This window comes from Nyctibius grandis, chromosome 14 (assembly GCF_013368605.1).
Source record: "Nyctibius grandis isolate bNycGra1 chromosome 14, bNycGra1.pri, whole genome shotgun sequence".
In the NCBI taxonomy this organism is placed as follows: Eukaryota; Metazoa; Chordata; class Aves; order Nyctibiiformes; family Nyctibiidae; genus Nyctibius; species Nyctibius grandis.
In genome coordinates this window covers 2,403,229-2,427,026 of record NC_090671.1, presented here as the reverse complement: position 1 = coordinate 2,427,026, position 23,798 = coordinate 2,403,229, and the positions used below count along the sequence as shown (strand labels likewise).

Below are 23,798 nucleotides of genomic sequence, written 5' to 3'. Positions count from 1 at the left end.
ATGTTTGCTCTTTAGAGAAATGGCAGGTGGAGGAAACCTGCAAATTCTCCGCCTTTCTTTGCAGTATACCTAGAGATTTTTAAAGCTCCACTCTTGTTGCCTAGAGGCATCCATCACAAAATGATCCCCTTAATTTGACCTTTCAGTTGCTTACTGAAATTGCCCAGATAGGAAGGAAAAGGCCAGTCAGCATCACTATCACTGGTCTGGCAAATGTTGAAATAATGTGTACAGCTAGTGTGCTATTTATTGAGCTGCATGTGGATATAATCAGAAAAGTAGACATTAAGAATATTGATGGGACGTTGCCATAGCCATGCTGATGTTGCCATGGAAGCCATAAGGTTTTTTTCTGATGTTTTAACTACCGTTACTCTTTTCATGGTCATAGGTTGCCTTTAAATTGAAGGAGCATCACCAGGAAATTTAATAATGTTTATGAAATTATGTAAGAGCAGGTACTGTGCTGAGCTCCACTGGGCTTTGTTCAGTGTATTTTTCTGTTTCTAAAAATACTTGCTCTCCTAAATTGAAAGGCCCAACTAGATAAATCTCATCTGGCCCCACAGGAAAGACAGTGAATGTGATTAAACTATTGCTGTGCAGAAGAGAGGAGGGTGAACAGATGGGGAAACAACTCGTACCTCTCTTCCAGCCTCTGGTCGAATCGTCTTGGATGTTGCTTAAGATCAGAATTGTTTTTATTCCTTTCCCATCTGAACTGCCCCTTCAGATGTAATATTTCTGTTCATCTGTTTCTGCTGTGTGGTCGGTACCAAAGCTCTCAGCAGGGCCTGTTGGTGCTGAGTCAGCGTTCGGTTCTGCTCTTCCATCTTTGCTGTATTTGATTGAATCTTTCTTGCACAATCCATCTGTCTAAACCTCCTAAATGTTGATTGTTTGCTTTTACTATTTCAAATATTAAAATTGATGAAGAAACTACTTGCTTTTCCATGTAAGCCTTAAAAATTTGACCTGGACAAAATCTGTCTGGCTTGCTTTGCCTGCCTGAGAGCTATACCTGTCTGATACTGGTTGGCAACAGCCTTGTATCCCTGCTTCTTGATGGCCAGCATGTCGAGGGAGGGGATTCTACCCCTCTACTCTGCTCTCATGAGACCCCCCTGCAGTGCTGCGTCCAGCTGTGGGGGACCCAACACAAGAAGGACACGGAGCTGTTGGAGCGAGTCCAGAGGAGGCCACGGAGATGCTCAGAGGGCTGGAGCCCCTCTGCTCTGGAGACAGGCTGAGAGAGCTGGGGCTGTTCAGCCTGGAGAAGAGAAGGCTCTGGGGAGACCTTCTAGCACCTTCCAGTACCTGAAGGGGCTACAGGAAAGCTGGAGAGGGGCTTTTGACAAGGGCGTGGAGTGATGGGACGAGGGGGAACGGTTTTAAACTGAAAGAGGGGAGATTGAGATGAGATCTGAGGAAGAAATTCTTTGCTGTGAGGGTGGTGAGACCCTGGCCCAGGCTGCCCAGAGAAGCTGTGGCTGCCCCCTCCCTGGCAGTGTTCAAGGCCAGGTTGGATGGGGCTGGGAGCAACCTGGTCTGGTGGAAAGTGTCCCTGCTTGTGGCCGGGAGGATGGAACTAGATGAGCTTTAAGGTCCCTTCCAACCCAAACCCTCTATGATTCCATTGTGAAACTTGACTTCCTTATTCCTGAGGGTGGTGTTGCCCTTCTTAATAGGGATAGATCTGTATCTCAGTTGTGTAGTAGCATATTGAGAAACATGTCCTGCAATGTCTCTGGTAATAACTCTGCTCTACTTTATGCCACAGCACAATGTAGTTATTATGCTCATGTTCCATTTAGCTGGTGGTTTGTTCTCTTTCTGCCAGATTCTTCTTTACAATCTGGAAACAAGTCAGTGTCTGAAGAAGATGGGCAACTCGATGGGTGACTTTACATGTGTCAACCTCCAGAACAGTCCTCCAAACATGCTTGTTACAGGCAATAAAGACAGAAGGTAGGTACTACCAAGAGCTGTAACCCATCTCAAATTAGCTTACTTCCTGTCCTGCTGTCCTACATCTGGACCTGCTAGAATTTGTTTCTCCTCTAATGTTTCAAATGCAGCCTGCGTGAACTTCAGGAACAAAATATTAGGTAATAGTTGGATGTGGCTGCCAGTTTGCTTTGTTTCAGAAAGCTCCATGGGAAGACTTTCTTTTTAAGCCATTTGGTGGACGCAGTTGGTGTACAGCCCAGCGAGACCACTTGGAATATCTTCCACTTCCCCACCACCACCCGCAAAATTAGTTTGGCATTTAAAAGCTCACTTTCTGATATTAAAAAAATAACCTAAGGGATGAATCATGTAGGATGAGATGGGTCTGTCTGCCAAATGATGTCAAGAGTGTATTTCAGAACACTGTCATGTCCCTCAGGTGACAAAAAAAAAAAAGAGGCTTTCATGTGAACAGATTCCAGCTTCTATTTAGCTGATTAGCAGCTTTCTCTTTAACTCCTTGGCTTGGGGAGTAGGATTTTCCCAGCACAATATCTGGTGCCAGGAGTGGACGCGCTGGGAACAGTCAGTGCGAAAGGATTAAAGTGCTTAAAAAGACTCTTTGAGTCCAATTTTTAGATTTTTCTTTTTTTGGCTAGTTATTTGTGGGGTCTGATCCAGTGCACCAAAGGAGATGTGGGATGGCGAGGAGCCAGGCTCTAATGGCTCCCTGTTCCTTCCCTCCTCCTTTCTGCACTGGGCATCAGGCTGCAGGTGGTGGTGTGGTGTGGCGGTGGGTATCAGATTGTAAGGCGGATTCTTCCCTTTGCCAAATCCCAGACCTCTGTCCCGCCAGTGCAGCAGCTTGCAAAAATGATTATTTTGTCAAACAGCTTTTTTTTCCCTCTCAGAGAATAGGCAGCACAAGCTAACCTCACACTTTCTCAGCAAAGAGAGTAAAGGAAATATCTAAAGTTTGACACGTGTAATTGAATCCTTGGGAGTTTTTTCCCCTCTAAAAGCAGGTAATTGATTTTCCAAAGCACCCCAGTAAAACTACCTTCAATTTTGATCTCTTGCACAATGACGGGAGAGTAGATAAAGTTGATATCCCTTAAGTGAGATTGAAATTTACTCCCTTCATACTAGAGTAAATGTCTGTGCTCTTTCCCCTCCAGAAAGCTTTTCAGTTTTTCAGCTTAAGCATTGGCTGAGTTCAGGGGTTGGCAGTCACTAAAATAGCAAGAAGTCAGGAATCAATAGTTCAGCAAATAAGTTGTGGCATCCAGGAGACAAGACCATGTGTATCTCAGAGGTCAGTTCCTCATGTGGTGCTGCCTGAAGGGTATTAATAGGTGCTGGGTGTCCACAGGTGGGACGTGGCTTAGACCTCCATAGCCTTATTACGGAGCAAGTGTGGTAAATAGGGACCTTGCCGTGTGAGTTCAAACTGCTGCTGCCCAGTGGGAAAAGGTATTGCTGGAATTAAACACAGCTCTTTCACAATTTTACTGGTATATGCTATTCTTTTATTCAAAGCCATGCTTTTGAAAAGTAACACAGACCACCCTGTTGAAGTGAAACGTTTTTGGTAGCGCCTGTAAAATCTCTCTCCATCAAAAAAAATACTCCTGAAGCATTGGTGATGTATTTGATTACTTAGCTGTGCTTCACGCTGGCAAGAGATCTGATAACAGGGAGCATGTGCTGATGGATTGCACAACAGCAGCGTTTTTCTTGGTGGAACTGAAGATAGTGAATAGTGCTGAGAAAGTGGACATATGGCAAGGCCAGTGTATACCGTTGCTGGGAAGTCTGGATCAAAACATGTATTCCATGCTCTCCTAGAGGCAAGCGAGCTTACTTCTAAGGTAGTCTAACAGGAGAGTCAAAGCTTGGTCACGAGAACACCTTCTACAGCTCCCTTGAACTCTGATAAATCTGATGTGCTCCCACTGAGCCCAGCTGTTGAGGCAGGAGATGGAGGGCCGTGCCAGGTCTGCATTAGAGCATCACACTGGATTTGCAAAATGCCTTTTTTTTTTTTTTTTCTTTAAGCCTATCTGGACAACTCAAGTGTGTCTCTGATTCTTCCAAGGGTGTGCCAGAATGGACACCTGTCTGAAACCTGGGCTCTTGCTAATGAAATAACCAGCACACAATCAGATCTTCGTTTCCAACTGTGCTTACCAAAGAGAAGAAGCTTTGATTGCTGTGCAGAACACATGCAGTAAGACAGGGAGAGCGCTGGGTGTGAACGCTTCCAAAATACCCCATGCTTACCCAAAGCAGAGCTCTAACATGTAGCCAAAGCTTCTCTCTGCTGGAGTTGGAGAAGGCAAGAAGTCCTTCTCACCATCAGCAAGTGTTGTGGTGGGGTTTTCCTGAGGGTGTCTGGAGCCACACAAAGCGTGCTCCTCGCTCTGTTCCAGCGTGTTTGCATGTCAGATGGATGTTGCTCTGTTGGAGTTTTGGACTGGTCTGTTGCCTTTTATTTCAATTGCTGAAATGTGTTATTTGTAAAATCATATGATGCAATCTCCATTTGAGAAAGGAAAAGGAAAGACTTGCAACACCATTAGGATCGTAGCAGGGGTATGGAATAAAGTACAGTTAATGTGTTGGAACAAGTGTGTTTTGGCCTTTTGTGGAAGTAATGTGTACCTGATGGGTTCACTCTTGATAGCCATCAGCTGGGAGGAACTTTCTCTGGCTTCTTTTCAAATCTGAGATCAGTATTTACCCTTTACTTCTGTTTTCACTTGCTGCATTTTTTTTATTCGCTTATGTACTTTGCTTTATCTCTTAATCTTGATCTATAAGGATCAAAAAAACATACTCCTTTGTGATATGTGCTGAGTTTAAAACTTAACGCCATTAACTTTAACTGGTTTTGTGGACTTGTTGCAGTGGTTGAAATTCTAAGCTCTTTTTCTACAGTTCTGCTTCTAGCTGAGCCTTCAGTACGTTTCTCTTCAAAATGCCTTGTCTGAGTGATCAGTAGTTTCTGAAAACCAGCTGTACCCAAAAGCTGCACACAGTCAGTAGCCGAGTTTTTGACATCAGAAGATACAGATTGCTGGGTGCTTGTGGATAGCTTTGTTTCAATATTGGTGATTACCTCAAGCATATAAACCCATAATTCCCTTGACTTGTCTTTTGAATTGCCACACATTTAATCTCTTCCTAAATCTTTGTAATAATAGTCCTTTTCTTGATCCTCATACTAATATTACCCCTCAGCCATAGCGGACGTAGGTTAGGTACAAGGGGTAGGATGTGTTAGCAGTATGCCCAGAGCATGGTACTTGATGCCTCACGAGGCACAGATAGAGGAGCTGTCTCCAAATTTCACTTACATTTTATATCATCTAGGACTTGTAAAGAGACAGAGAGGCCCTGTGTGGTGGGAGATGTCTGCCTCAAAAAATCTTTGATAATAGAAGTCGGGGTGAAAATTCAGTGGCAAAAGTCTCAGCCATGTTGGATTTCTGGCCCCGTAGTGGCTGTGGGACTGCTGCTGTCCCTAGATGTATTTTCATAACCCCAAAAGCACTTGTGCTCTCAGAACCCCCAGGCTGCAGATCCTCAGCTGGTTTTATCTCTGTTCTTTGTTTGCTTTTGTTTAGGGTCAGGGTATTCGATCTCCGCAAAAGCGTATCGTTGTGCTCCCTCTATGCCCACCAGTTAGGAGTGTCTGCGGTCCAGATGGATGACTGGAAGATCGTCAGTGGAGGAGAAGAGGGCTTGGTCTGCGTGTGGGACCAACGGATGGGCACCAAGCTCTGGGAGATGCATGCCAGGTAATTTTGGCTGCGTGGGGTCCTAGAGCAAGGTTGTATATCGGATCTGGCTGACAGGAGGAATGTGGGAATGGGACGATCCAGGACCAAAACGATAACATGCCTGTGTCTAAAGCTTCTGAGAGTTCTGTTTAGTTCTCATGTGATTTGGGAACAGATTGTCTCCTCACCTGGAGTCTTGTGCCTGTTTCTGTGTGTGCCCTTTAGCTGTCATAGGCTTTTTACTCATTAATTAAAGAGTCAGCGTAAGGGAGCATGGAAATTGTTTCCCTTGGATCTTCTGTGAAGTTCAGTTAGTGTCTTCTCCCTGCCCCATCCCAACCAGTATTTACTTTATTGAACCTTGCATTTAAACTGCTGGACTCCAGGCTGTTGTCTTCAGAGCGACTGGTTCTGGCTGCCTCTGTCCTTACACAGTATCAGTGTTTCTGTTCACCTCATTCACGCGTTCCCTTAGCGGTAACGATCAAAGCCAGGCTGGTATTTAAACTCACTTAAATATTAAAATACCAGTTTGTACTAAAAGCACAAGTAGTACAGTACTGACAGTACAAGCAGAGATCGGTATCCTGGAGTTGACGGAAGACTGTTAGTTGCTACAGCCAAATTATGATTTCCTGATCAAAGCACAATTCCCAGGGAGTTGGCTTTGTCCAAATGAAGACCTCGAGGATTTAGCCCCTTGTAAGTTTGAGTGATACCCTTAATAAAATGAACAGATAAATCCTGATCTGTTTGTTTTTTTAATACATCTTCCCCAGAGAGGAGCTAGATGAGGTATTTACAGTCAGAGAAGTTCAAGTGGGAGCTGACATTGATTAATAGCAGGTATCTCCTTCTCTTTTGACCCTGTGAATTATAAAGCCTGTTGTGATGTGGCTGATGCATTAAGGACACTATTGCATTGATTATCTCCTGGAGCAGCACTAATGAGCATGCCAAGGAGGAGGGCAGGCAGTGCAGATCTGAGCTTTGGGGGTGTACTAAAAGTGAAACCATTAGATTAGACATTTAAAATACTGTTTAATCTGTATAGGAATCAGAAGGGATCACTTCAATCAAAAAGGCCTTCATAGGTAAGGGGTGTGTGTGGTGTTAGCCATGCCTGCAGCCTAGGGTCATGAACGGAAGGCAAGGGCAGAAGCTAAGGGAGGTGACAGGAGACACGTTAGGGTCGTGGAGATGAGCCATCTTAATCTGAGAAGATAAGTTACTCCTGCTTGAACAGTGAATGCCGTTACAACGGTTCAGGGTCTGTTTATTCACCAGTGAGAGGAAAAGGAATGAAGATTAGACCTCCTGGCTTGTGCTGTGTAGTGTATTTCTAAATCAGCCATAGCTCGGTGCTTGGGGGTGTGGGGGTCCGGGGTGTCCCTGTCCATTTTGGGAAGCATCCTGCTCTTCCCAGGAGTGTGCTGCGGCAGTCCGTAAAGCACCAGAGCAAGCAGGCAGCCTGGGTGCTGCCAAGGGCCTAAAACATTTTCTGGCCTCCATGTGTGTTCTGGTAACAGCCCACTAGATGGGGATAAAAGCTGTGTTTATCTGCTCCAGACAGGAGGAGAAGAGCCAAAGGTGCAGGTTCCCAGCCTCTGGCTGTAGAGAGGTCGTTGATTTAAATGAATTCTTGTTCAATCCAGAGCGATTCCTTTAGTGCACTTGGATTTTCGGAGTCTACTGCGGGTGGCATCTCACCCAGTGCTGTGGGTTATTTTTCAGACATCCAGTCCGCCACGTATGGTTTAATTCTCATAGCCTCATCACTGCAAACATCCCCGATGAGAAAACTCCCCGAGGCACCAGCATCACAGACGATGACCTTACTGTGCACCACAAGTGAGTAAGCCAGCTCTGAAGGGTAGGATTGTTGGCACTGCGAAGATCTGCTTTATTATATATTTTAAAATGGCACTCCAAGCACCTGAGTCGTGATCCAGAGCAGTAATAGAGAAGGTATAGCATCTAAAACATAAAATTAAAAAAGTTCAAAGATAAAGCTCTTGAAACCATTGATGAATTGGCTCTTTGTTTACTTCTGAGCACAAGAAAAATGCATTTCTTTTTGAGCAGCGGAATGTAAAGGCCACTGAAGCCAGACAGGGAATGCAGCCCTTTCCTTGCTCTAAATATTAGTAATAATATCTCCTCCTAAAGGAAAACTGCTGATATTTAATCTCCAGGTTTTGGCATTTGCATCTCAGATGGCTGTTAGCATGTCTAATTGAACTGTCAAACTACAGCGTACTTATCTTCCCCCTTCCTGAATAGACTAGAAATGTTTCAGCAGATGAGAGTCATGGCTCTGCAGTGAATGATTCACCGTTCGTTTCCAGGGCTTGGTGGGGTCCCTGGAGGGAGGCAGGAGGGAGTTTTCTCTGTTAAAACTGCAGACAGCCCTAGTGCAGAGGGGATGGGTTTTTGTATTCAGCTTCTGAAGCATCGGATTTTTGATCCTTTATGACAATCTCTAACTTTGTTCGTTTCCCCTGTTGAAATATATAATGGAGATAAAATGGTGTGTTGTGGTTGTGTTTTGTACAGGCATCGAGGAATTATTTATGCCTACGAGTTCTCAGTGGACCAGTTGCCTGTAGAAAGCGTCCTCCCTATTTGCCGCTCTTCCTACGATGAAGTGACTGGTTACAACTACAACATTGGCCTTGCAGTTCCCTACGATAACATTTAGGTAACTCACTTCACTTGGCTCCTGTGGTCCAGCCCTCTGCCAAGTGCGTGGCCAAAGGCAGAAAGGAGATAAGGACGTCCACGTGGGACAAGTGTCAAAAGGGTGTTGGCTGCAGGCACGTCAAAGGGGCTGAGCGTTTGCTGAAAACCTGGGGGTATGAACAAGAATGGAGAGTGTGGCTGCCCTCAAGCATGTCACTGAAGTGTGTTGCTGCGCAAATGTTCAGAGGTCCGCTGTGGTGGAACGGAAAGACTGAAGAGTGAACAGGAACAGCACACCTCAGTGTAAACAAAAATGATCCTTCCTGCTCCTTGTGGGAAAAATGCTGCTGGTCCCCTCTCGGCAGAGGACGTGGTCAGGAGGCGAGTGGCAAACTGCTGAAGTGGTGGGAGGCTGGGAGCACATTGAGGAGTTCAGGCCTATCCTGAGAGGAGAAAAAAACAGCAAAGACTTGGAAGAAATCATCTTGCTGAGCCACATGTTTGAAATATCTTTCCATGGAATGAGCTGCTCATTCTTCTTTTGCTTGGAGTGCATCAGAATGTGTCTGGGAACAGGACCATGCACAAAAGGTTACGGTGGTGGAGAGAGGAAGGTTGGCCTTGGCTGGGCTGGATGCTTGGAAACTCGACAGGCCCCATGCATCAAAATTATTTTAAAATAAATTATTTTTTTAAGTCTCTCAAATTCTGGGTTAAATGTTTTTCTAATTGTATATGTGCATGTGTTTGTGGGGGTTTTTTTGTTCATAAGTCTTTTAGGGTGAACTAACCCCTATGGACTGGACCAAAAGGCTGTCATGTCTCAGGTTAGCTGTCAGGTATGTTCTTTGCTGGATCATGCCCTTCCACAGCTCCTGGAGGTTTTCCCCAGGTGGCTGGGACTTTCTGACACTGTTCTTGCTTCCCAGCTGGGAATTGATTGTGTTGGTGTAATGGAACAGAAAGGATGAACTGGCTGCAATCCCTCTGCAGGGGTAATTAGCACTAGTGGTGTGGAGAAGCATCCAGGCTGAAGGGCAAGATGTGGTACCTCCAGTGAAAATGAGGAATAAGGCTTTATCTTAAGCCTAGGTTGCACTGATGTAGGTAGAACCAACTTGGTGAACAAGAGTCCTGCATGGATATGTTTTGCTGTTTTAAAACTATTTTACGGTTGTGATTTGCCCTTGTAAACTTACTGGTGCAAGCCAAAGCCATGTAAATGAATTTAAATGGAGGTTAAGTTCTAACTGAACACCTTTTTGCTGGCTAAATGGGATCAATTTAAAAGTACAGTGCTGGGGAGGGCTGCAGGAAATGTGCCTGGACCTGCAGGAGAGGGGCAGGCTGGGCTGGCACTTCAGCCCTTAACCAGTCACTGGGACAGCCCCTGGAGAGCTTTGTGCTGCCCTTCTCCTGCCTGGAGAGAGATGTAGTTCACAGCTCTTCATTGTCTTGGGCTTGGGGTGGTTTCCATGACCCCTAGGCCAACTTTCATGTGTGGTTTTGGTTTTTAAGTTATCTTCTTCCTTGTGATGGACTGATACAAGAAGTGCAAGAAGGGGCAAAGTCATTCTGTCTGACCAATAAATTTTATCTTTCATAAAGCTTTGGTCTTTTTTTTTCTTTCTTCCTCTGCCCTTCTGGGAAGCCAGCTCCCTTCCTTCATTCCTGGAAGAGCAAGAAGTGTCATGGATATGTAGTTTGGACAAGAGCTCAGCTGAAACCTGTCAATAGTTCCTGTAGCACAAATGAGTCTCTGGGTTGCTCCAGCCCTGTGTCTCCTGATGTTGCTGAACAGAGTGAGCTTCCACTGTCATTGTTCTCTTCCCCTCCGTGCTGTGACCTGCTGCCCCGTCTCACTTAATACACCCTTGGCTTGTTCTGACTTTGACTCTCCTTATCTTGCCTCATTATCTTGGGCCAGCTTTGTTCTTTCATCATCTCCCTGCTGCAAGTAGCAGATAAGTTTGTCTTGTGCCCTTTTCCTGGAGTCCACCTTTGCTCTTCCCCCTCCTTCTGTGCTGCCTGTGGCAAGGCTGCCTCCCCATTGCTCCTTGGCTCTGGTAGTCACTGAGCTGCTAGAAAACAGATGCTTTACAGTACCTGCATTTGTAGAGGTGTTTGCTTCTGCAGAGAAGACCTACAACAGTCATCAGTTCATTGAGGACCACACATCAACCCATCCAGATACTAGAACACTTGCACCACCTCCAGTGGAGAAAGAAATTCTCACCATATTGTTGGCTGATGGTCTGGGTGCAGCTTCTCTGGGTGGATGGGAGGGTGGTCCTGGTCTGTGTTTCCTGTCACTGGAATTCATTTAGGAAGGTTATACCACAGCAGAAGATTGTGTATGTCTGTAACTAGCATTCATAATGCAAATGAGGGCACTTAGGCTGTTGGAGAATATCCATGTTGGGAGTTGATTTTTTGTTTCTGAAAAGGGATGTTGTCCTACTTCACTGGGTAGTCATTAATACTGTGCTGGAGTGGAGCAAATGCCATCATGAGTGTTTGCATCTTCGCCAGGGTTAGGTGACATTTGAATGGACCCTCTTCCCTAATAACTTCAAGAGCAAGAATCAGAGAATCACAGACTGGTTTGGGTTGGAAGGGACCCTAAAGACCATCTAGTTCCAACCCCCTGCCACGGGCAGGGACACCTTCCACCAGACCAGGTTGCTCCAAGCCCCATCCAGCCTGGCCTTGAACACTGCCAGGGAGGGGGCAGCCACAGCTTCTCTGGGCAACCTGGGCCAGGGTCTCGCCACCCTCACAGCAAAGAATTTCTTCCTCAGATCTCATCTCAATCTCCCCTCTTTCAGTTTAAAACCATGCCCCCTTGTCCTGTCACTCCATGCCCTTGTCAAAAGTCCCTCTCCAGCTTTCCTGTAGCCCCTTCAGGTACTGGAAGGTGCTAGAAGGTCTCCCCGGAGCCTTCTCTTCTCCAGGCTGAACAGCCCCAGCTCTCCCAGCCTGCCTCCAGAGCAGAGGGGCTCCAGCCCTCTGAGCATCTCTGTGGCCTTCTCTGGACTTGCTCCAACAGCTCCTTGTGTTTCTTATGTTGGGGCTCCCAGAGAAGGAAATCACCATCTGATCTTTACCGGAGATAGATGCCACCTTTGGATTTCCTATCTGGGGACTCCCTAGACCTTGTTAGTGCTACCAGTTTGTGCTAGGTAGGGACAAAGGTGGACTCATGTCTCAGCAGACCCCTGTTGTATCCCACAGGCAAAGGTTATCCCTCAAGAAGGGGTCATCCCTTCTGTGTGGGGTGGCGCCAGGGGCTGATGGCAGGAATCTGAGGGGAGCCACTGCAGTCAGGGCATGTTGGAGCAGTGCTGTGGCTTGAGCAGGCAGAGGTTAGGCTGAAGGTGAAGGCTCACACTGCGTCAGAGCGTGGTGCAGTGTGCTGGGCTGGTGACCATCAGATGGGCTGGGTCGTTGGGGACAGATAAAGAATCAGAAGGCATCAAAGGAGGAAATCCTGTGAGGTGAAAAGCCTCAAGAACAACTTCTGGTTTCTATTGTTGATGACAGTGATCCTTAGTAAAAAAAGAGGTGACTGTTGTCTTTGTGAGAAGGATCCCTAGATCCTTCCCGACCAGTCTCCAAAGAGAATGTGTGATCAAAGGGGGAGGCTGTCTGTGTCGCAGCCTCCAGCTGCTGCCAGGCTCCAGCGCTCTGCCTCCACTGAGGAGCGATGGGTGGTGCATAGCAAAACCGTCCTGGTGCGAAGGACGTGGTAGGACACACTCAGCTGTAGGGCCGTGCTGGAAAACCCCAGCTGTCCCTCCAGGTATTTTTGGGTCCAAGCCACCAACAAAAGCCCCAAGAAAGTGCCTTTTGCCTCTATTTTGTGTCCTTGACCAGCTTGGCAGTGGGGGAAGAGCGATTCCAGCGTTCTGTAGTCTGCTGTCCCTCTCCTGATGCCCAGGAGTGGTGGGAGGAGGAACAGCAGGTGCTTTTGGTGCAGAGAGGGGCTGTGGGGGTCTCTGACTCCTCTCCCCTTCCCTGCAGCACCTTCCCCTCCCACCCTGTGACCTTTCCTGCTCTCAGCCTCTGCTTTGGGGATGGTTCCTCTGTCATTCCCTGTCCTGGTTGCTGTCAGAGACGGGTGAGCCTGTGGTAGTGATGAGCCACTGCTGTGCAAAAAATACTTCTCTGTGCCCTCTCTCCCCCTTTTTCTTTCAGTGACATTTGGCCACTCATTTCCCCCTTCCATGAATGGTCCTAAAACCTTCAGGTACATTTTGGCCAGTGCTGGCATCCTCCCGACCCCTCGTACCTCTGAGCCTGTTCCCTGCTCCTGAAGGGGAAGAGGAGGCAGCAGTGGCTGGAGACCTTGTAAGAACCCATGGATTCAGCAGTAGAAACAAGTGGGGAAAGCGCCTGTTCCAGATCAGGATTTGTGCCATTGGCAGCTTTCTGGCCAGACCTTCAGCCTCTGGGCCAAATGCATCTTCATGGAAGGCAGCTGCTGGCTTCATTGGTGGCGAAGGTCCTGTGTCACCTCTGTGTTGGAGGGTGCCAGTGGGAGGCAGAGGGAGCACCTCAAAATTCAGCTTACAAATACCAGCTGCAACTGGCTGCCCTGGCTCCATCGCTGCATGCTCCTGGGGTGCCCTCCTGGGCAGGTGGCCCCCGTGTTTCAGCCTCTCCTGCTGAGAGATGGGTGGGGATGGGGAGATGGGTGGGGATGGTGAGATGGGTGTCACTAGGGGGGAGATGGAGCAAACTACCTGTGCCAAAACCAACCATGCCTGGGGCACCTGCCCTGCAGTCCTGCGGGTTGCTCCGTCCCGCTCCCCCAGACCCACGAGCTGCTGCTCTCTCTGATAACGCTCCTGAGCCTGCAGCAGCCTGCCTGGAGCTTTCCGACACGTGGCAAAGCTGCCTCGAGTCCCCAGTTACCCTCTGCTGACAGCGCTGGGCTCTGCAGCAGAGCTCTGGGCCACAGCCCAGATCTCAGCACCTTGGCAGCTCTCGCTGTGCCCCGTAACAGAACTGTTCTCCTGTATCGAACGCTCTGGGCGTCGCAGGGTTTTGCTGTGCTCTGCGTGTGAAATGTTACCCTCGCCCAGTTTCCCAGTGCTCTGCCAGTTTTTCCTGCCCTTTACAGAATTATTATCCTCCATCTCGCTGGGTTTTGCTGTGCGTAACGTTGACGTTGCGTTACCCAGGCCTGGCTTTCCGCTGGCCCTGGGAGCGATGCTCCTGCCCCGTTCCTGCGGGCAGGGCTGGGCGCAGCCGTGGGGCTCCTCGCCTTTGTCATCGGCCCTTTGCTGGGCTGAGGATCGGGCTTGTCTTCCCCGGGCCCTCCCGTTCCACTCTCCCTTGCGTCTGCTCCGTGCAACCCTCCCTCCCGCTCTCGACTTCATCCCATTTCCCCCAGAGAAGGCAAACACGAGCGAAGGCAAAACATGCTGCAGGCTCTTTGCTTTGGGTCCTGCCTCTGATTCCCCCACGCTTCCCTCGCCACTGAACAGAACAGCTGGGGGGCAGCTAATTAGCTCAAGGGATAACGATTACCCTCTTATCACTGCTCTTCAGTCCTCCTGCCCTCTGTTTCCCTGCATTGTGTGATGTATCCAGCCCCATCCCATGATGTATCCAGCCCAGAGAAGCTGTGGCTGCCCCCTCCCTGGCAGTGTTCAAGGGCAGGTTGGATGGGGCTTGGAGCAACCTGGTCTGGTGGAAGGTGTCCCTGCCCGTGGCAGGGGGTTGGAACTAGATGGGCTTTAAGGTCCCTTCCAACCCAAACCAGTCTGTGATGCTGTGAAGTATCCAGCCCTCGCTGGCTGCAAGCACTGATGTCTCCTCCAAGAAAACCACAGTGTGGAAGGGGAGTGGGACCACGACCTTCTGTCAAGCCGCTGCAGCAGCACGAAGGGCTTTGCTCCGGAGGGGCAGCCCCGCAGGGTGATTTGTGGGTGGAAAAGGGCCTTTCAGACCCACATGGCTGCTGCCAGGAGCAGGATGGGGCCGGTGGCATGGAGCATGCAGCTGGGCCGGGGAGCAGGAGGGTCCCGCAGCGTCTGTGTGGTTATTCCTGGGAGAAGAGGGCGGGGAAGGAGCCTGTGTCAGCTCCTGAAACCTGGGGGCTTGGGGAGAAGCTGGTGGTTGTGCTCTGGTGTGCGTGGGGAGGGAAGGGAGCACCGAGGGTCTGGCCCAGGGAGCAGGAGGAGGTTCAGTCTCAGCCAGGAGGTCAGGCTCCGACCCTGATGCCGTGCAGGCAGGGATGAGTCCAGATGATGGAGGTGGCAGGAGGAGCAAGAGGAAAGCAGGACCCAAGAGTTCCAGAGACCCTCAGGGTCTGACAGGCTGTGCTGGAAGAGCCAGGAGCTCCATCACCACCATCCCCGGCACTCAGCCCTGCCCGCAGCACCAGCATCAACCCCTGCTCCTGCCACCCAGCCCAGGCTGAGCACCGCGTACCAGCCCCACAACAGCTCAACCGACGCCACGGGAGGTGACAATGCTGTCCCACGGCTCCGCTGCACGCCCAACCACGGCGCGGGGGCATCCCCACGCGTGGAGCTGCGAGGTGGGATCGGCTCCATCCCTGCGGCTCCCTCGGAAGCCGGGTCAGCCCCAGCACGTCCTCGGTGCCACCGACCAGCACAGGTCTCTCCAGGACAGCACTGCATTGCAGGGGAGGGCTGTCCTTCGCGGGGTGAGCGCGGCTGCGGGCTCTGAGGAGCTGCTCCAGTGCCAGGGCTGTGGTCCAGCAGCGGTGATGGGCGAGCAGGGGCCCCATCCTGGCTCCCCATGGGTGAGACGGGGGTTTTCAGAGGGGCAAAGCTGCACAAGCCTGTGAGGGCAAGTCCTTCTCTGTGCCCCCAGCACGGGGATGCCTGGGCAGTGCAGAAACCCTCGCTAGTGTGGAGCAGGAGAAATTGCTCGTGCCCTGAGCCGGGCGCTCGCTGCCCACAGGGGGACGGACGGGCTGGTGCTGGTGCTGCCCGTCCATCCCTGCAGCCCTCACTCACGTGCTGCTCGCTGGGGGCTGTTTTCCCCTCAAGCGTACATGGCACCAGGGGAAGCTATTTTTGATAAAACAAACAAATCTTTCCAGCTTTTCTAAAAATAGCCATTGCCCTTTTTTTTTTTTTCCCCTCTCCTCCTCCCTTCACAGCTCGGGCTGCCTTAGAGACAGAAACCCGCCTCGAGACATCCAGTTATTAATACCACTAAACAAACCCTTATCTCCGGTGCCTTGTTCTAGTGGGAACACGTGGGGGTGGGAGCCACCAGGCTGCCAGGAGCCCATGTCCTCACGTCCCCATGTCCCTGCATCCCTCCTGCCTGCCTCGCCGTGGTCCCACGCTGCCCCTCCTGCCTGGCTCCGGCCGGCAGATGCAGCCAAGGTGGCAGGTTTGGGTTTGATTTGGGGGTTATTCCTTGTGCCGCTGCCACCTTCGCTGGCTCGAGCATCTCGTGGGGTGCGGAGGGGGCTGTCGTTGCCCTTCCAGGTGCTGAGGACGCTGCCTTCACCTCCTGCCCCTCAGCATCCCCAGCCCTCCCTGCATGCCAGCCCCGTGCCCTGGGGATCGACGGGCTCCCAGCACAAAGGAGGCAGCTCCTTCCCACATGAGAGAGGCTAAAAATCCAGGTTTAAGGGGAGAGCAGGATTTGCGGAGGTTTTCTGCACAGGGAGAGACCCCGCAAAGCCCCCCCCTAGGCGATGGATGGACGGAGTATTTCTCAGCAAGGAGTAAAAAGATAAATACCTTTTATTAGAGATAAAAGCCTCTTAGGTTTCTAAAGAGCAGAAGGCAGCCCCACTACGGGACAGGCACACGAGTGGGTATAAAGCGCTTGGTGCCAGGAACCTGGAGCTGCTGCAGAGTCCTCTTCCTCTTCCTCCTCCTCCTCCCGCTCCTCCTCCTCCTCCCTCCTGGTCCGGAGGTCAGTAGCAGGGCGCGATGGGCTCCATGTTGAGGAAGCGGACGTGCATCTTGGTTTCGATGTCGATCCCCTGCCACATCTGCAAGGGGAAGGGGTGAGCGGGGCTGGGACAGGGGCTCGGCTTGGTGCCCACACCCAATGCCCAGGTCCCTGCGACCGCCTGGCACCCTCCTCCTGGGGAGACAAGCCGACATGCCACCAACCTTAAGGAAGTCTTCGAAGGTGATGCCCTCATACACCTGGTCCGGTCCCTGGGCACAGCGAGAGAGAAAGCATTATGGCTGCCCCACGCCAATGGGGCAGGGGCCTCGAGGCACTGGGTCACCAGCACGTGGGTCCCCTGCGGCTATGGGACATGTCTCCCACAGGCACACAGCACTGGCCCTGCACTGTGCCCCATGGCCAGCCCAGAACTGGTTCCCAGAACCACCATGGCTGCGAGGAGCTGCCCTTTGTTATAAGCACTAAAGCCCCAGGCACTGAAGATGGTGTTTTATGGGGTGCTGTTTGCTTATCCCCCTGGGGCTCTCAGCATGGGAAAAAGATAAAACAAAAAAAACCATGAAAGTTGCTGCCTGCAAAAAAAAATCTTCTCTGGCCAAAGCATCCCGAAGATGCCCGGGGCAGGACAGACACCTTCCAGCCCCATTTCAATACCATCCCAGCACCTCTGTGCTGCGGTAGAGCAAGGAACCGGCTCCCACCATTTGTCCCACACAGATGCTGGCTGCCTCCATCATGGCCCCGTCAGCGATGGACCGCGCCGACTCCTTCTCCAGGTGGGGGTTCCCCGACAGCAGCTCCTCCACCACCTACGAGGCAGCGGGTCAAAGCCAGGGCCGGGAATTCGGCGGTGACAGGGCAGGAGGGACCATACGTTACATTTCTGTACTCCTGCAGCGTGATCTTGCCATCGTGGTCCGAGTCGTACATGTGGAAGAGGACTGGGAGGGACAAGAGGAGCGCGGCAGGGTCAGGGGAGCCCCGTCCCGCTGTCACCCCGCTGACCCCAGGCTTTGGGCAAAGCCTCACATTTGAGTTTCTCTTTCCTAAAGCGATCGAGCTGTTCCTCGTCCATGTTCATCTCGATGGGTCTGAAGTAGGACATGATGGTCAGGAAGTCCTCGAAGTTTATCTCATCTGCCAGCCCATCCGACTCCTGCCGCAGGTTCCTGCCGAGAGCGGAGCCATCGGTGACAGACAGCCAGGACCCCCCCAGCCACCCCTGCAGAGCCCGGCGTGTCCCTCAGCAAAGCTTTAGGACTGGTTTTTCCCTAAGCCTTAGCTCAAACGTCTCTCATTTTCACCCTGGCTCCAGCCCAGCCTTTAGGGAGGAGATCTTTGCCCAGCCACGTCCCACTTTCAGAGGATAAACCAACTACCCCGACCCTCCCCGTGGTACTGGGGCTGTTCTTACCTCTTGTCGAAAAAGGCGTGGATGATTTTCCCCCTAATTGGGTTGAACTCCAGATCGGGGATGCTGTCGAAGTTCTCCTTGCTGCAAAGGAACCAGAGACAGCCCGAAACTTGAGGGAGCCGCAGGGGAGGGAGATGCTGCGACAGTCACCGAAGGGCTGGGCCAGAAGCCCCAACCTCATTCTTTCAAAGTAATCATGAAAAAAAAAAGAGGTTTTGCATGAAAAAAACCCTTATTTGCCTCAAGTCAGACTGACAGCATCAGTCTGAGCTTGGTGCAGCTACGGGGGATTTTTGTCCCCACTTAGATGGGTCTTTGGGAGGCTCTGGCTCACGGCAGCTCGGGGCCGATGCTGGGGCCCTTGGCATGGTTCAACCTGCAGACAGCTGCAGGTTTTCAGAGAGCTTGCCTGGGAATAAGGTCCCGAACGGGGCTGGACGAGGTGAGGGAAGGAATTTCCACTGTTCACCCTCCCCTCGGCTTCCTCCGCCCCACACCATCCCGCTGCCGCCCCGTGCAGTGCTGCACAGATGCCAGGCTGAGCCTGGGCTGCTCGTCTGCTGTTGACTTTTTATAAAGCAAATGAGACAAGAAATAACCTCCGGGGTGGGGGGAAGCAGAGGACAGCCGGGCTCCCTGCCCCCCCGGCTCCCTGCCTGGCTGGTGATGGTGGTCAGACGTGCCACAGACACCGAGGAGGGGGGAAAGGGCAACTGCAAACCCCACTGCAGCTGCTGTGTAGGGTTCTCCTGTCCCTCCCCGAAAGTGATTTTAAAGCTGGGGGAATGGGATGCGTGGCAGAATCATGGCATCACAGAATCGTTTTGGTTGGGAAGGACCTTTAAGATCGAGTCCAACCATTAACCCAGCACTGCCAAGGCCACCACTAACCCATGTCCCTCAGCACCACATCTACATGGCTTTTAAGTCCCTCCAGGGATGGGGACTCCACCACTGCCCTGGGCAGCCTGTGCCAGCACTTGACAACCCTTTGGGGGAAGAAATTGTCCCTGATCTCCAATCTAAACCTCCCCTGGGGCAACTTGAGGCTGTTTCCCATTGCTTGTTACCTGGGAGAAGAGACCGACCTCCCCCCCTCGCTACACCCTCCTTTCAGGCAGTTGTAGAGAGCGAGAAGGTCTCCCCTCAGCCTCCTTTACTCCACACTAAACCCCCGCCAGGTCCCTCAGCCGCGCCCCATCACACTTGTGCTCCAGACCCTTCACCAGCCCCGTTGCCCTTCTCTGGACTCGCTCCAGGACCTCAAGGTCTTTCTTGTAGCGAGGGGCCCAAAACTGCACCCAGGATTCGAGGAGTGACCCTGCTCTCAGCTCACAGCGTCCCCACCCCGTTCTCCTCCCGTTACTCGCAGTGCCCCGCTGCAGAGCCAGCCGTGACCAGGCAGGACACGCTCGTCCTCGCAGCCCGGGGACCCGCGTGTCCCGACCCGCGCCCATCAGCACCCCGGGCAGGCAGGCGCTGTGGGCGATGCTCGGGCCGGCCCCGGGGACAGGTACGGCCCCGCAGTGGAAGGGGAAGCGCCGTACCGGATCGTCAGCTCGTCCCGGCTCAGCTGCTTGAATCGCCGGTGCAGGTGCTCGATCTGTTCAGAGGTGACTGTCGCGGGGGAAAAGAGAGACGTGACAGGGGATGAGCGCCCTGGGCACGGGGCAGCCCCCGGGGGACCCATCTGTGAGCCCATGTCCTGCCCAGGGACACGAGGAGACCAATGGGCACCAAAACCTGCCGCAAACCTTGGTCCCTGGGGACACCACCAAAGCCCACCCCGTCCCTCAACAGCCCAGAGGCTGCCTGTTCCTGCACCCCCCGGCAGCGGGGCAGGGCCTGGGGCACTTCTTGGCACCGTCATCTCCGTGTCCCTTTGGTGGCTCTATGAAGCCCTGTGAGGTCCCTCTTGCCACGCCAGTCCCTGCATGCTCTGTCCCTTGCTCGCTGTGGGGGTGACAGGGTGATGCCAAGGGCTGGTTTATCACCAGTCCCAGTCTGCAGACCCTCCCCTGGCCCAGACCGCACGGCACGGCAGGATCCCACTCCAACCCTCCCCCTTACCCTCCCCAGTCTAGGATCCTCGGCAGCAGACCCTTCAAACAGTCTTGACCATTTCATTTGGGGTTTGTTGGCACCGCGGGCAGGAGCCATGCCCAGAGAGCACATCTCAGCCTGCCCCGGGACATCTCTGCTTGCACCTGGGAGATTCATGTGCCCATGGTGGGTGACAGAAAATAACATTTAAAAAGAAAAAAAGCCCCCAAAGCTGAGAGCAGCCGCCTGTGTCTTGCCGGGCAAGGAAAGGCTGAACATGGAGGAGACGCATCGGCACCCAGAAAGCAAAGCTGGGCCTTGAAATGGCCCACGAGCGCTGAGGTTACAGCAAGAGGCTCAGCAGCATCTTTTCACTTCCTTAATCCCACGACACGGGTTATTTTATTTTGTTCCCCAGTTATTTCTCTACATGCTGTAACAAAGCTCTGCAAACCCCTGGAGACAAGCAGAGCCCGACTCTCTCGTGCAAACACTGGCAGCAGCAATTCCCAGGAGCCAGGGAAGCCGCTTCCAGCTCCCTTTGCAGGAGCTGGTGGCATCTGGCCGGGCACCAGTGGGACCCTGTGCCCGCTGCAGCCCCGGCCGGAGCTGGGCATGGGGCAGGACTGCGCCGGCGGCTGCTTGTCAGCCTTTCCCGATGGCACGGAGAAAAATAAAAGCATGTTAAAGTATAATTGAGGGGTTGCAAATGGTTAATTGCTGCTGCTGAGAGACACCAGGTCAGTGCTGAGCTGAGTGCTCGCTCCCTCCTGCTTTTATGATGGTTAAATAATGCCCTTTGTCCCCTTTCTGGCTGTCGTTTCCCAGTGTTGAGATAGAACCTGCATTGATCGGTACGGCTGAGCAGTCACAGACCTCTATTAATGGACTGGAAAAACCCATCACCACTTGCTGCTGGGCTCCACGCCTGCCCCCATCCCTGCCACGCTGGCAGCGGCCAGACCCTGTGCAGGATGAGGCCATTGAAGCCCCTGGGTCAGGGTTTTTGGCCCTCCCCCTCTCCCGAACCTGCTGGCTCTCAGGGGTTGACGCCTGGCTGCATGGGTGCTCAGGCACCACCGATTCACCCGTATCATATTTTTCCCCCTAAGCCCTCTCTGGCTGGTGCTCTGCCGCTGTCCCCACACAGAAACTTTCTCAGGACTTTGCTTTCCAATTTTGGCCACAGAGACATGACCTTTCGTTTTCTCCCATGACAGCATCGCTGTCACCATGGGAGCAGCCGGGCCACCGAGCCCTCAGCATCTGTGACTTGGTCGCACCCCAAAATCTTTTTGATCTCTCAGAAAAATATCCCAGACACCAACATGACAAAAAAAACCCTGGGGTCACTGGCTGGATGCTCATGGCTGGTCCAGCCCTTCTCCCCGTCCAGCCCAAAGCTGCAAGGCAAAAAAGAAGATGCCTCTTCCTCCCTCATTCCCCAAACCCAGGTCTTCCTCACCCAGCGCAGAGCTGCGGTGCAGGCAGCTCTCCGAGGACCGCACGGGTCCTGTGAAGGGTAGCAGCGCTCGGCTGCTTTCCAAGAAAAAAAGCTGCGCCTGCACAATGGGTAAAGGCTTCCCTGCGAGAAGGGCTGGCTCAAGGGCAGCCCAGGCTCCTCGTACCGCTGAGCCCCAGCCTCAGCGCCCTGATGCTGCAGGCCCGGGGCCAAGCGCGGCAACCTGTGCTCTAGGGGGGAAAAATTATATTTAAAGCAAAGGGCTCTGGGTTTGCTGTGTCCCAGCCTGTGGCAGTTCGTGCTGCTTGAGCAAAGGGTATTCCCTGGGAAGAGATGCGCTGAGGGGCTCAGCCCTGGGCTGCCCGCCCTGTGCCGAGTTTCGCCTTGCTGGACCGGCCTGGGTGCAGGAAAAGATCGTATTGTCCCGAGAAGAGTCACTTCAGCTCCAGGCAGCTGCTGCTGCAGTGATGGGGTACATGGCATCAGGGATGGGGACCGGCCCCAATGGCCCCCAGCAGCCAGCTGTGGGTGTCCCTGCCGCTTTCGGGGCTTAAAGCACTGGGGAAGGAGGCAAAGGACTGTGCCCTGGGGACCCACAGGGAGCTCTGCCCTGTCCCCACTCCTCCCAAGTGACCAAGGGTGGCTGCGATGCCCTCCACGAGGTTGCACTGCAGCAGCCTGTAAAGAAACTTGCATTGCCCAGGTTTTTCTAGCAGCAGCTGCAGTGTGGTGAGAGCCCTGGGATCCTGTGTGAACGCTGCTGGCAGTGTACTACATGCACCCTGGTCATGGCATATGGAGGGGGGTGTCATTCCCTCCCCACACACCAACCGGTGGTTTCAGTGAGACTTTTTTGGGTGCTGCCTTTGTAAATGTTTCTCCAGGACTGATTCACGGGGCACTCGGGCGTGGGGCAGGTGCCTCCCATGGGCGGGTGCCAGAGAAAGGCCCGTGGGCAGCGCTGCCTGGGCGGGGGGGTGCCTGCTGCAGTCAGGATCCTCAGGCCGAGGTGGTCCCAAAAAAATCCTCCTCCCACCCTGGACTGCCACACTCACACCCCTGGGGCTCCCCAGGCTGCTGAGCTCACCCGGGGATGCCCAGTGGGGTGCTGCAGTGCTCAGCCCTCCCTGGGGGAGGAGGAGTGAGAAGGGAGGAAGGGCGATGGGACCGGAGGGTCAGTGGTGGGGCTGGGGAGAGGTGCTGGACCGCCCCCCCCAAACCCTGGCACATCCTTTGGGTGCGGGCAGAGCTGCCTCCCTCACCCTCCCTCCATCACAGCCTGCTCTCGGCACAGCAGGAGCTGGAGGGACCAGGTGGGAGCACCCCGATCTCTGTGCCCAGACCTGGCCACGTCCTGGGACATTCTGGAGCGGTGACATTTCCCAGGAGGGACACAACCACCCCGTCCTCTGCACCGACCCCTGCCTGGAGCCCCAGGCCCCATCCCTGCTGCGATCCCCTGCCCGCGGGTCCCTTTCCCCGTACCAGCCCCAAGAGCATCACGGACGGCAGCGGAGCCGGTGGCTCCTGGGCAAACCAGCGCCGTGGGGACAATTTCTCGCAGTAGCAGCGTGGGAGGGCGAAGAGCTGCCGGGGCTCACACATGCGCACACTCTGCACCCCGACCGGCACAGCGTGGCACTGGGGGTGCACGGGTGCATCCCTGGGGGTGACACGGCTGCATCCCCCCCTCCTGCCCCCAGTGACATGCCAGTACCCCCGGGTGACATGCCCACATTGCCCCCCCACCCCTCCTTCAGCCCTCCATCCCCCTGGTGATGTCCTGCACCCTGTGTCCCCCAGTGACATGTCCACGTGCTCCCAGGTGCCATGTCCTGCAAACCTCCCCCCCCCGGGTGACATATCCTGAACCTCCCCCCCCTCCCCGGGTGACATGTCCCCTCCGGGGCCGGACAGCCCGTGTCCGCTCCGGGGGGGGTGCCCGGTGCCCGGCGGTGGGGCAGGAGGGCTCCGGGGGTGCGGGGAGGCGGGAGGCAGCAGGGAGGCCCCGGCCAAGGTGCCCCCGGGCCGGGCCCCGCGGCGGGCGGTACTCACAGCCGGTCCTGTCGGCCAGCGCCCGCATCTCGGCGGGCACGGAGTGCGCGGAGCCCATCCCGGGCCGGGCCGTGCCCCGGGCCGCCGCTCCGGGCCCCGCCGCACCGCACTCCGCCGCCGCTGCCGCTTATAAGGGCGGGCGCGGCGGGGAGGGGAAGAAGCGAAGGGCAGGCGGCGGCGGCGCGGCTCCCCCGGGTCCTTGAGCTCCCCGCCGCCGCGCCGTCGTTAGGCTCCAGAGTTAACAGCCCCAGCGGGCTGACCGGGACCCCGGCGGAGCCCCGGCGCGGGGGCAGCTCCCGCCGTGCGCTGGTGGCACCTGAAGGCGCTGCATGGCCCTGCTGGGCCCCAGGAGCAGGGCAGGGAGGTGCCCCCCATGTCCCCTGCCCAGCCTGGCTGCAGGCACTTGGGGATGCCCCACGGTGGCAGGAACCTCAGCTCCTCCACAAGCCCCTCAGCTCCTCCCCAAGCCCTTCAGCTCCTCCCCAAGCCC

The 23,798-nt window shown here is 53.6% G+C and overlaps 2 protein-coding genes across 2 annotated transcripts in view; one reads left to right on the top strand and one right to left on the bottom strand.

The window, feature by feature from the left end:
• Positions 1–10,024, top strand: part of FBXW8 (F-box and WD repeat domain containing 8) — a 53,478-nt gene extending 43,454 nt beyond the window's left edge. The window contains exons 8-11 of the mRNA XM_068412592.1: positions 1,841–1,968; positions 5,580–5,753; positions 7,470–7,586; positions 8,292–10,024. Coding sequence (XP_068268693.1) covers positions 1,841–1,968; positions 5,580–5,753; positions 7,470–7,586; positions 8,292–8,436 — 564 coding nt within the window. The 3' untranslated portion in view covers positions 8,437–10,024. The remainder of the gene's footprint in view (positions 1–1,840; positions 1,969–5,579; positions 5,754–7,469; positions 7,587–8,291) is intronic.
• Positions 10,025–16,138: 6,114 nt separating this feature from the next.
• Positions 16,139–23,401, bottom strand: TESC (tescalcin). The gene is made up of 8 exons (XM_068412792.1): positions 23,309–23,401; positions 19,296–19,365; positions 17,749–17,829; positions 17,364–17,503; positions 17,214–17,275; positions 17,036–17,143; positions 16,535–16,582; positions 16,139–16,410 (listed from the first exon to the last, which is right to left on the bottom strand). Exons 1-8 carry the CDS (start codon positions 23,364–23,366, stop codon positions 16,333–16,335), a joined length of 645 nt encoding a protein of 214 aa, XP_068268893.1. The 5' UTR covers positions 23,367–23,401; the 3' UTR covers positions 16,139–16,332.
• Between the last annotated feature and the right edge of the window lie 397 nt (positions 23,402–23,798).

Bases quoted from the DNA above. Each gene is read 5' to 3' on its own strand.
- TESC (XM_068412792.1), bottom strand. From the start codon at position 23,366: ATGGGCTCCGCGCACTCCGTGCCCGCCGAGATGCGGGCGCTGGCCGAC. The intron at 17,504-17,748 runs GTAAGAACAGCC...CGCTCTCGGCAG, and splicing joins CACGCCTTTTTCGACAAGAG to GAACCTGCGGCAGGAGTCGG. The intron at 17,276-17,363 runs GTGAGGCTTTGC...TGTCCCTCCCAG, and splicing joins TAGGAAAGAGAAACTCAAAT to TCCTCTTCCACATGTACGAC.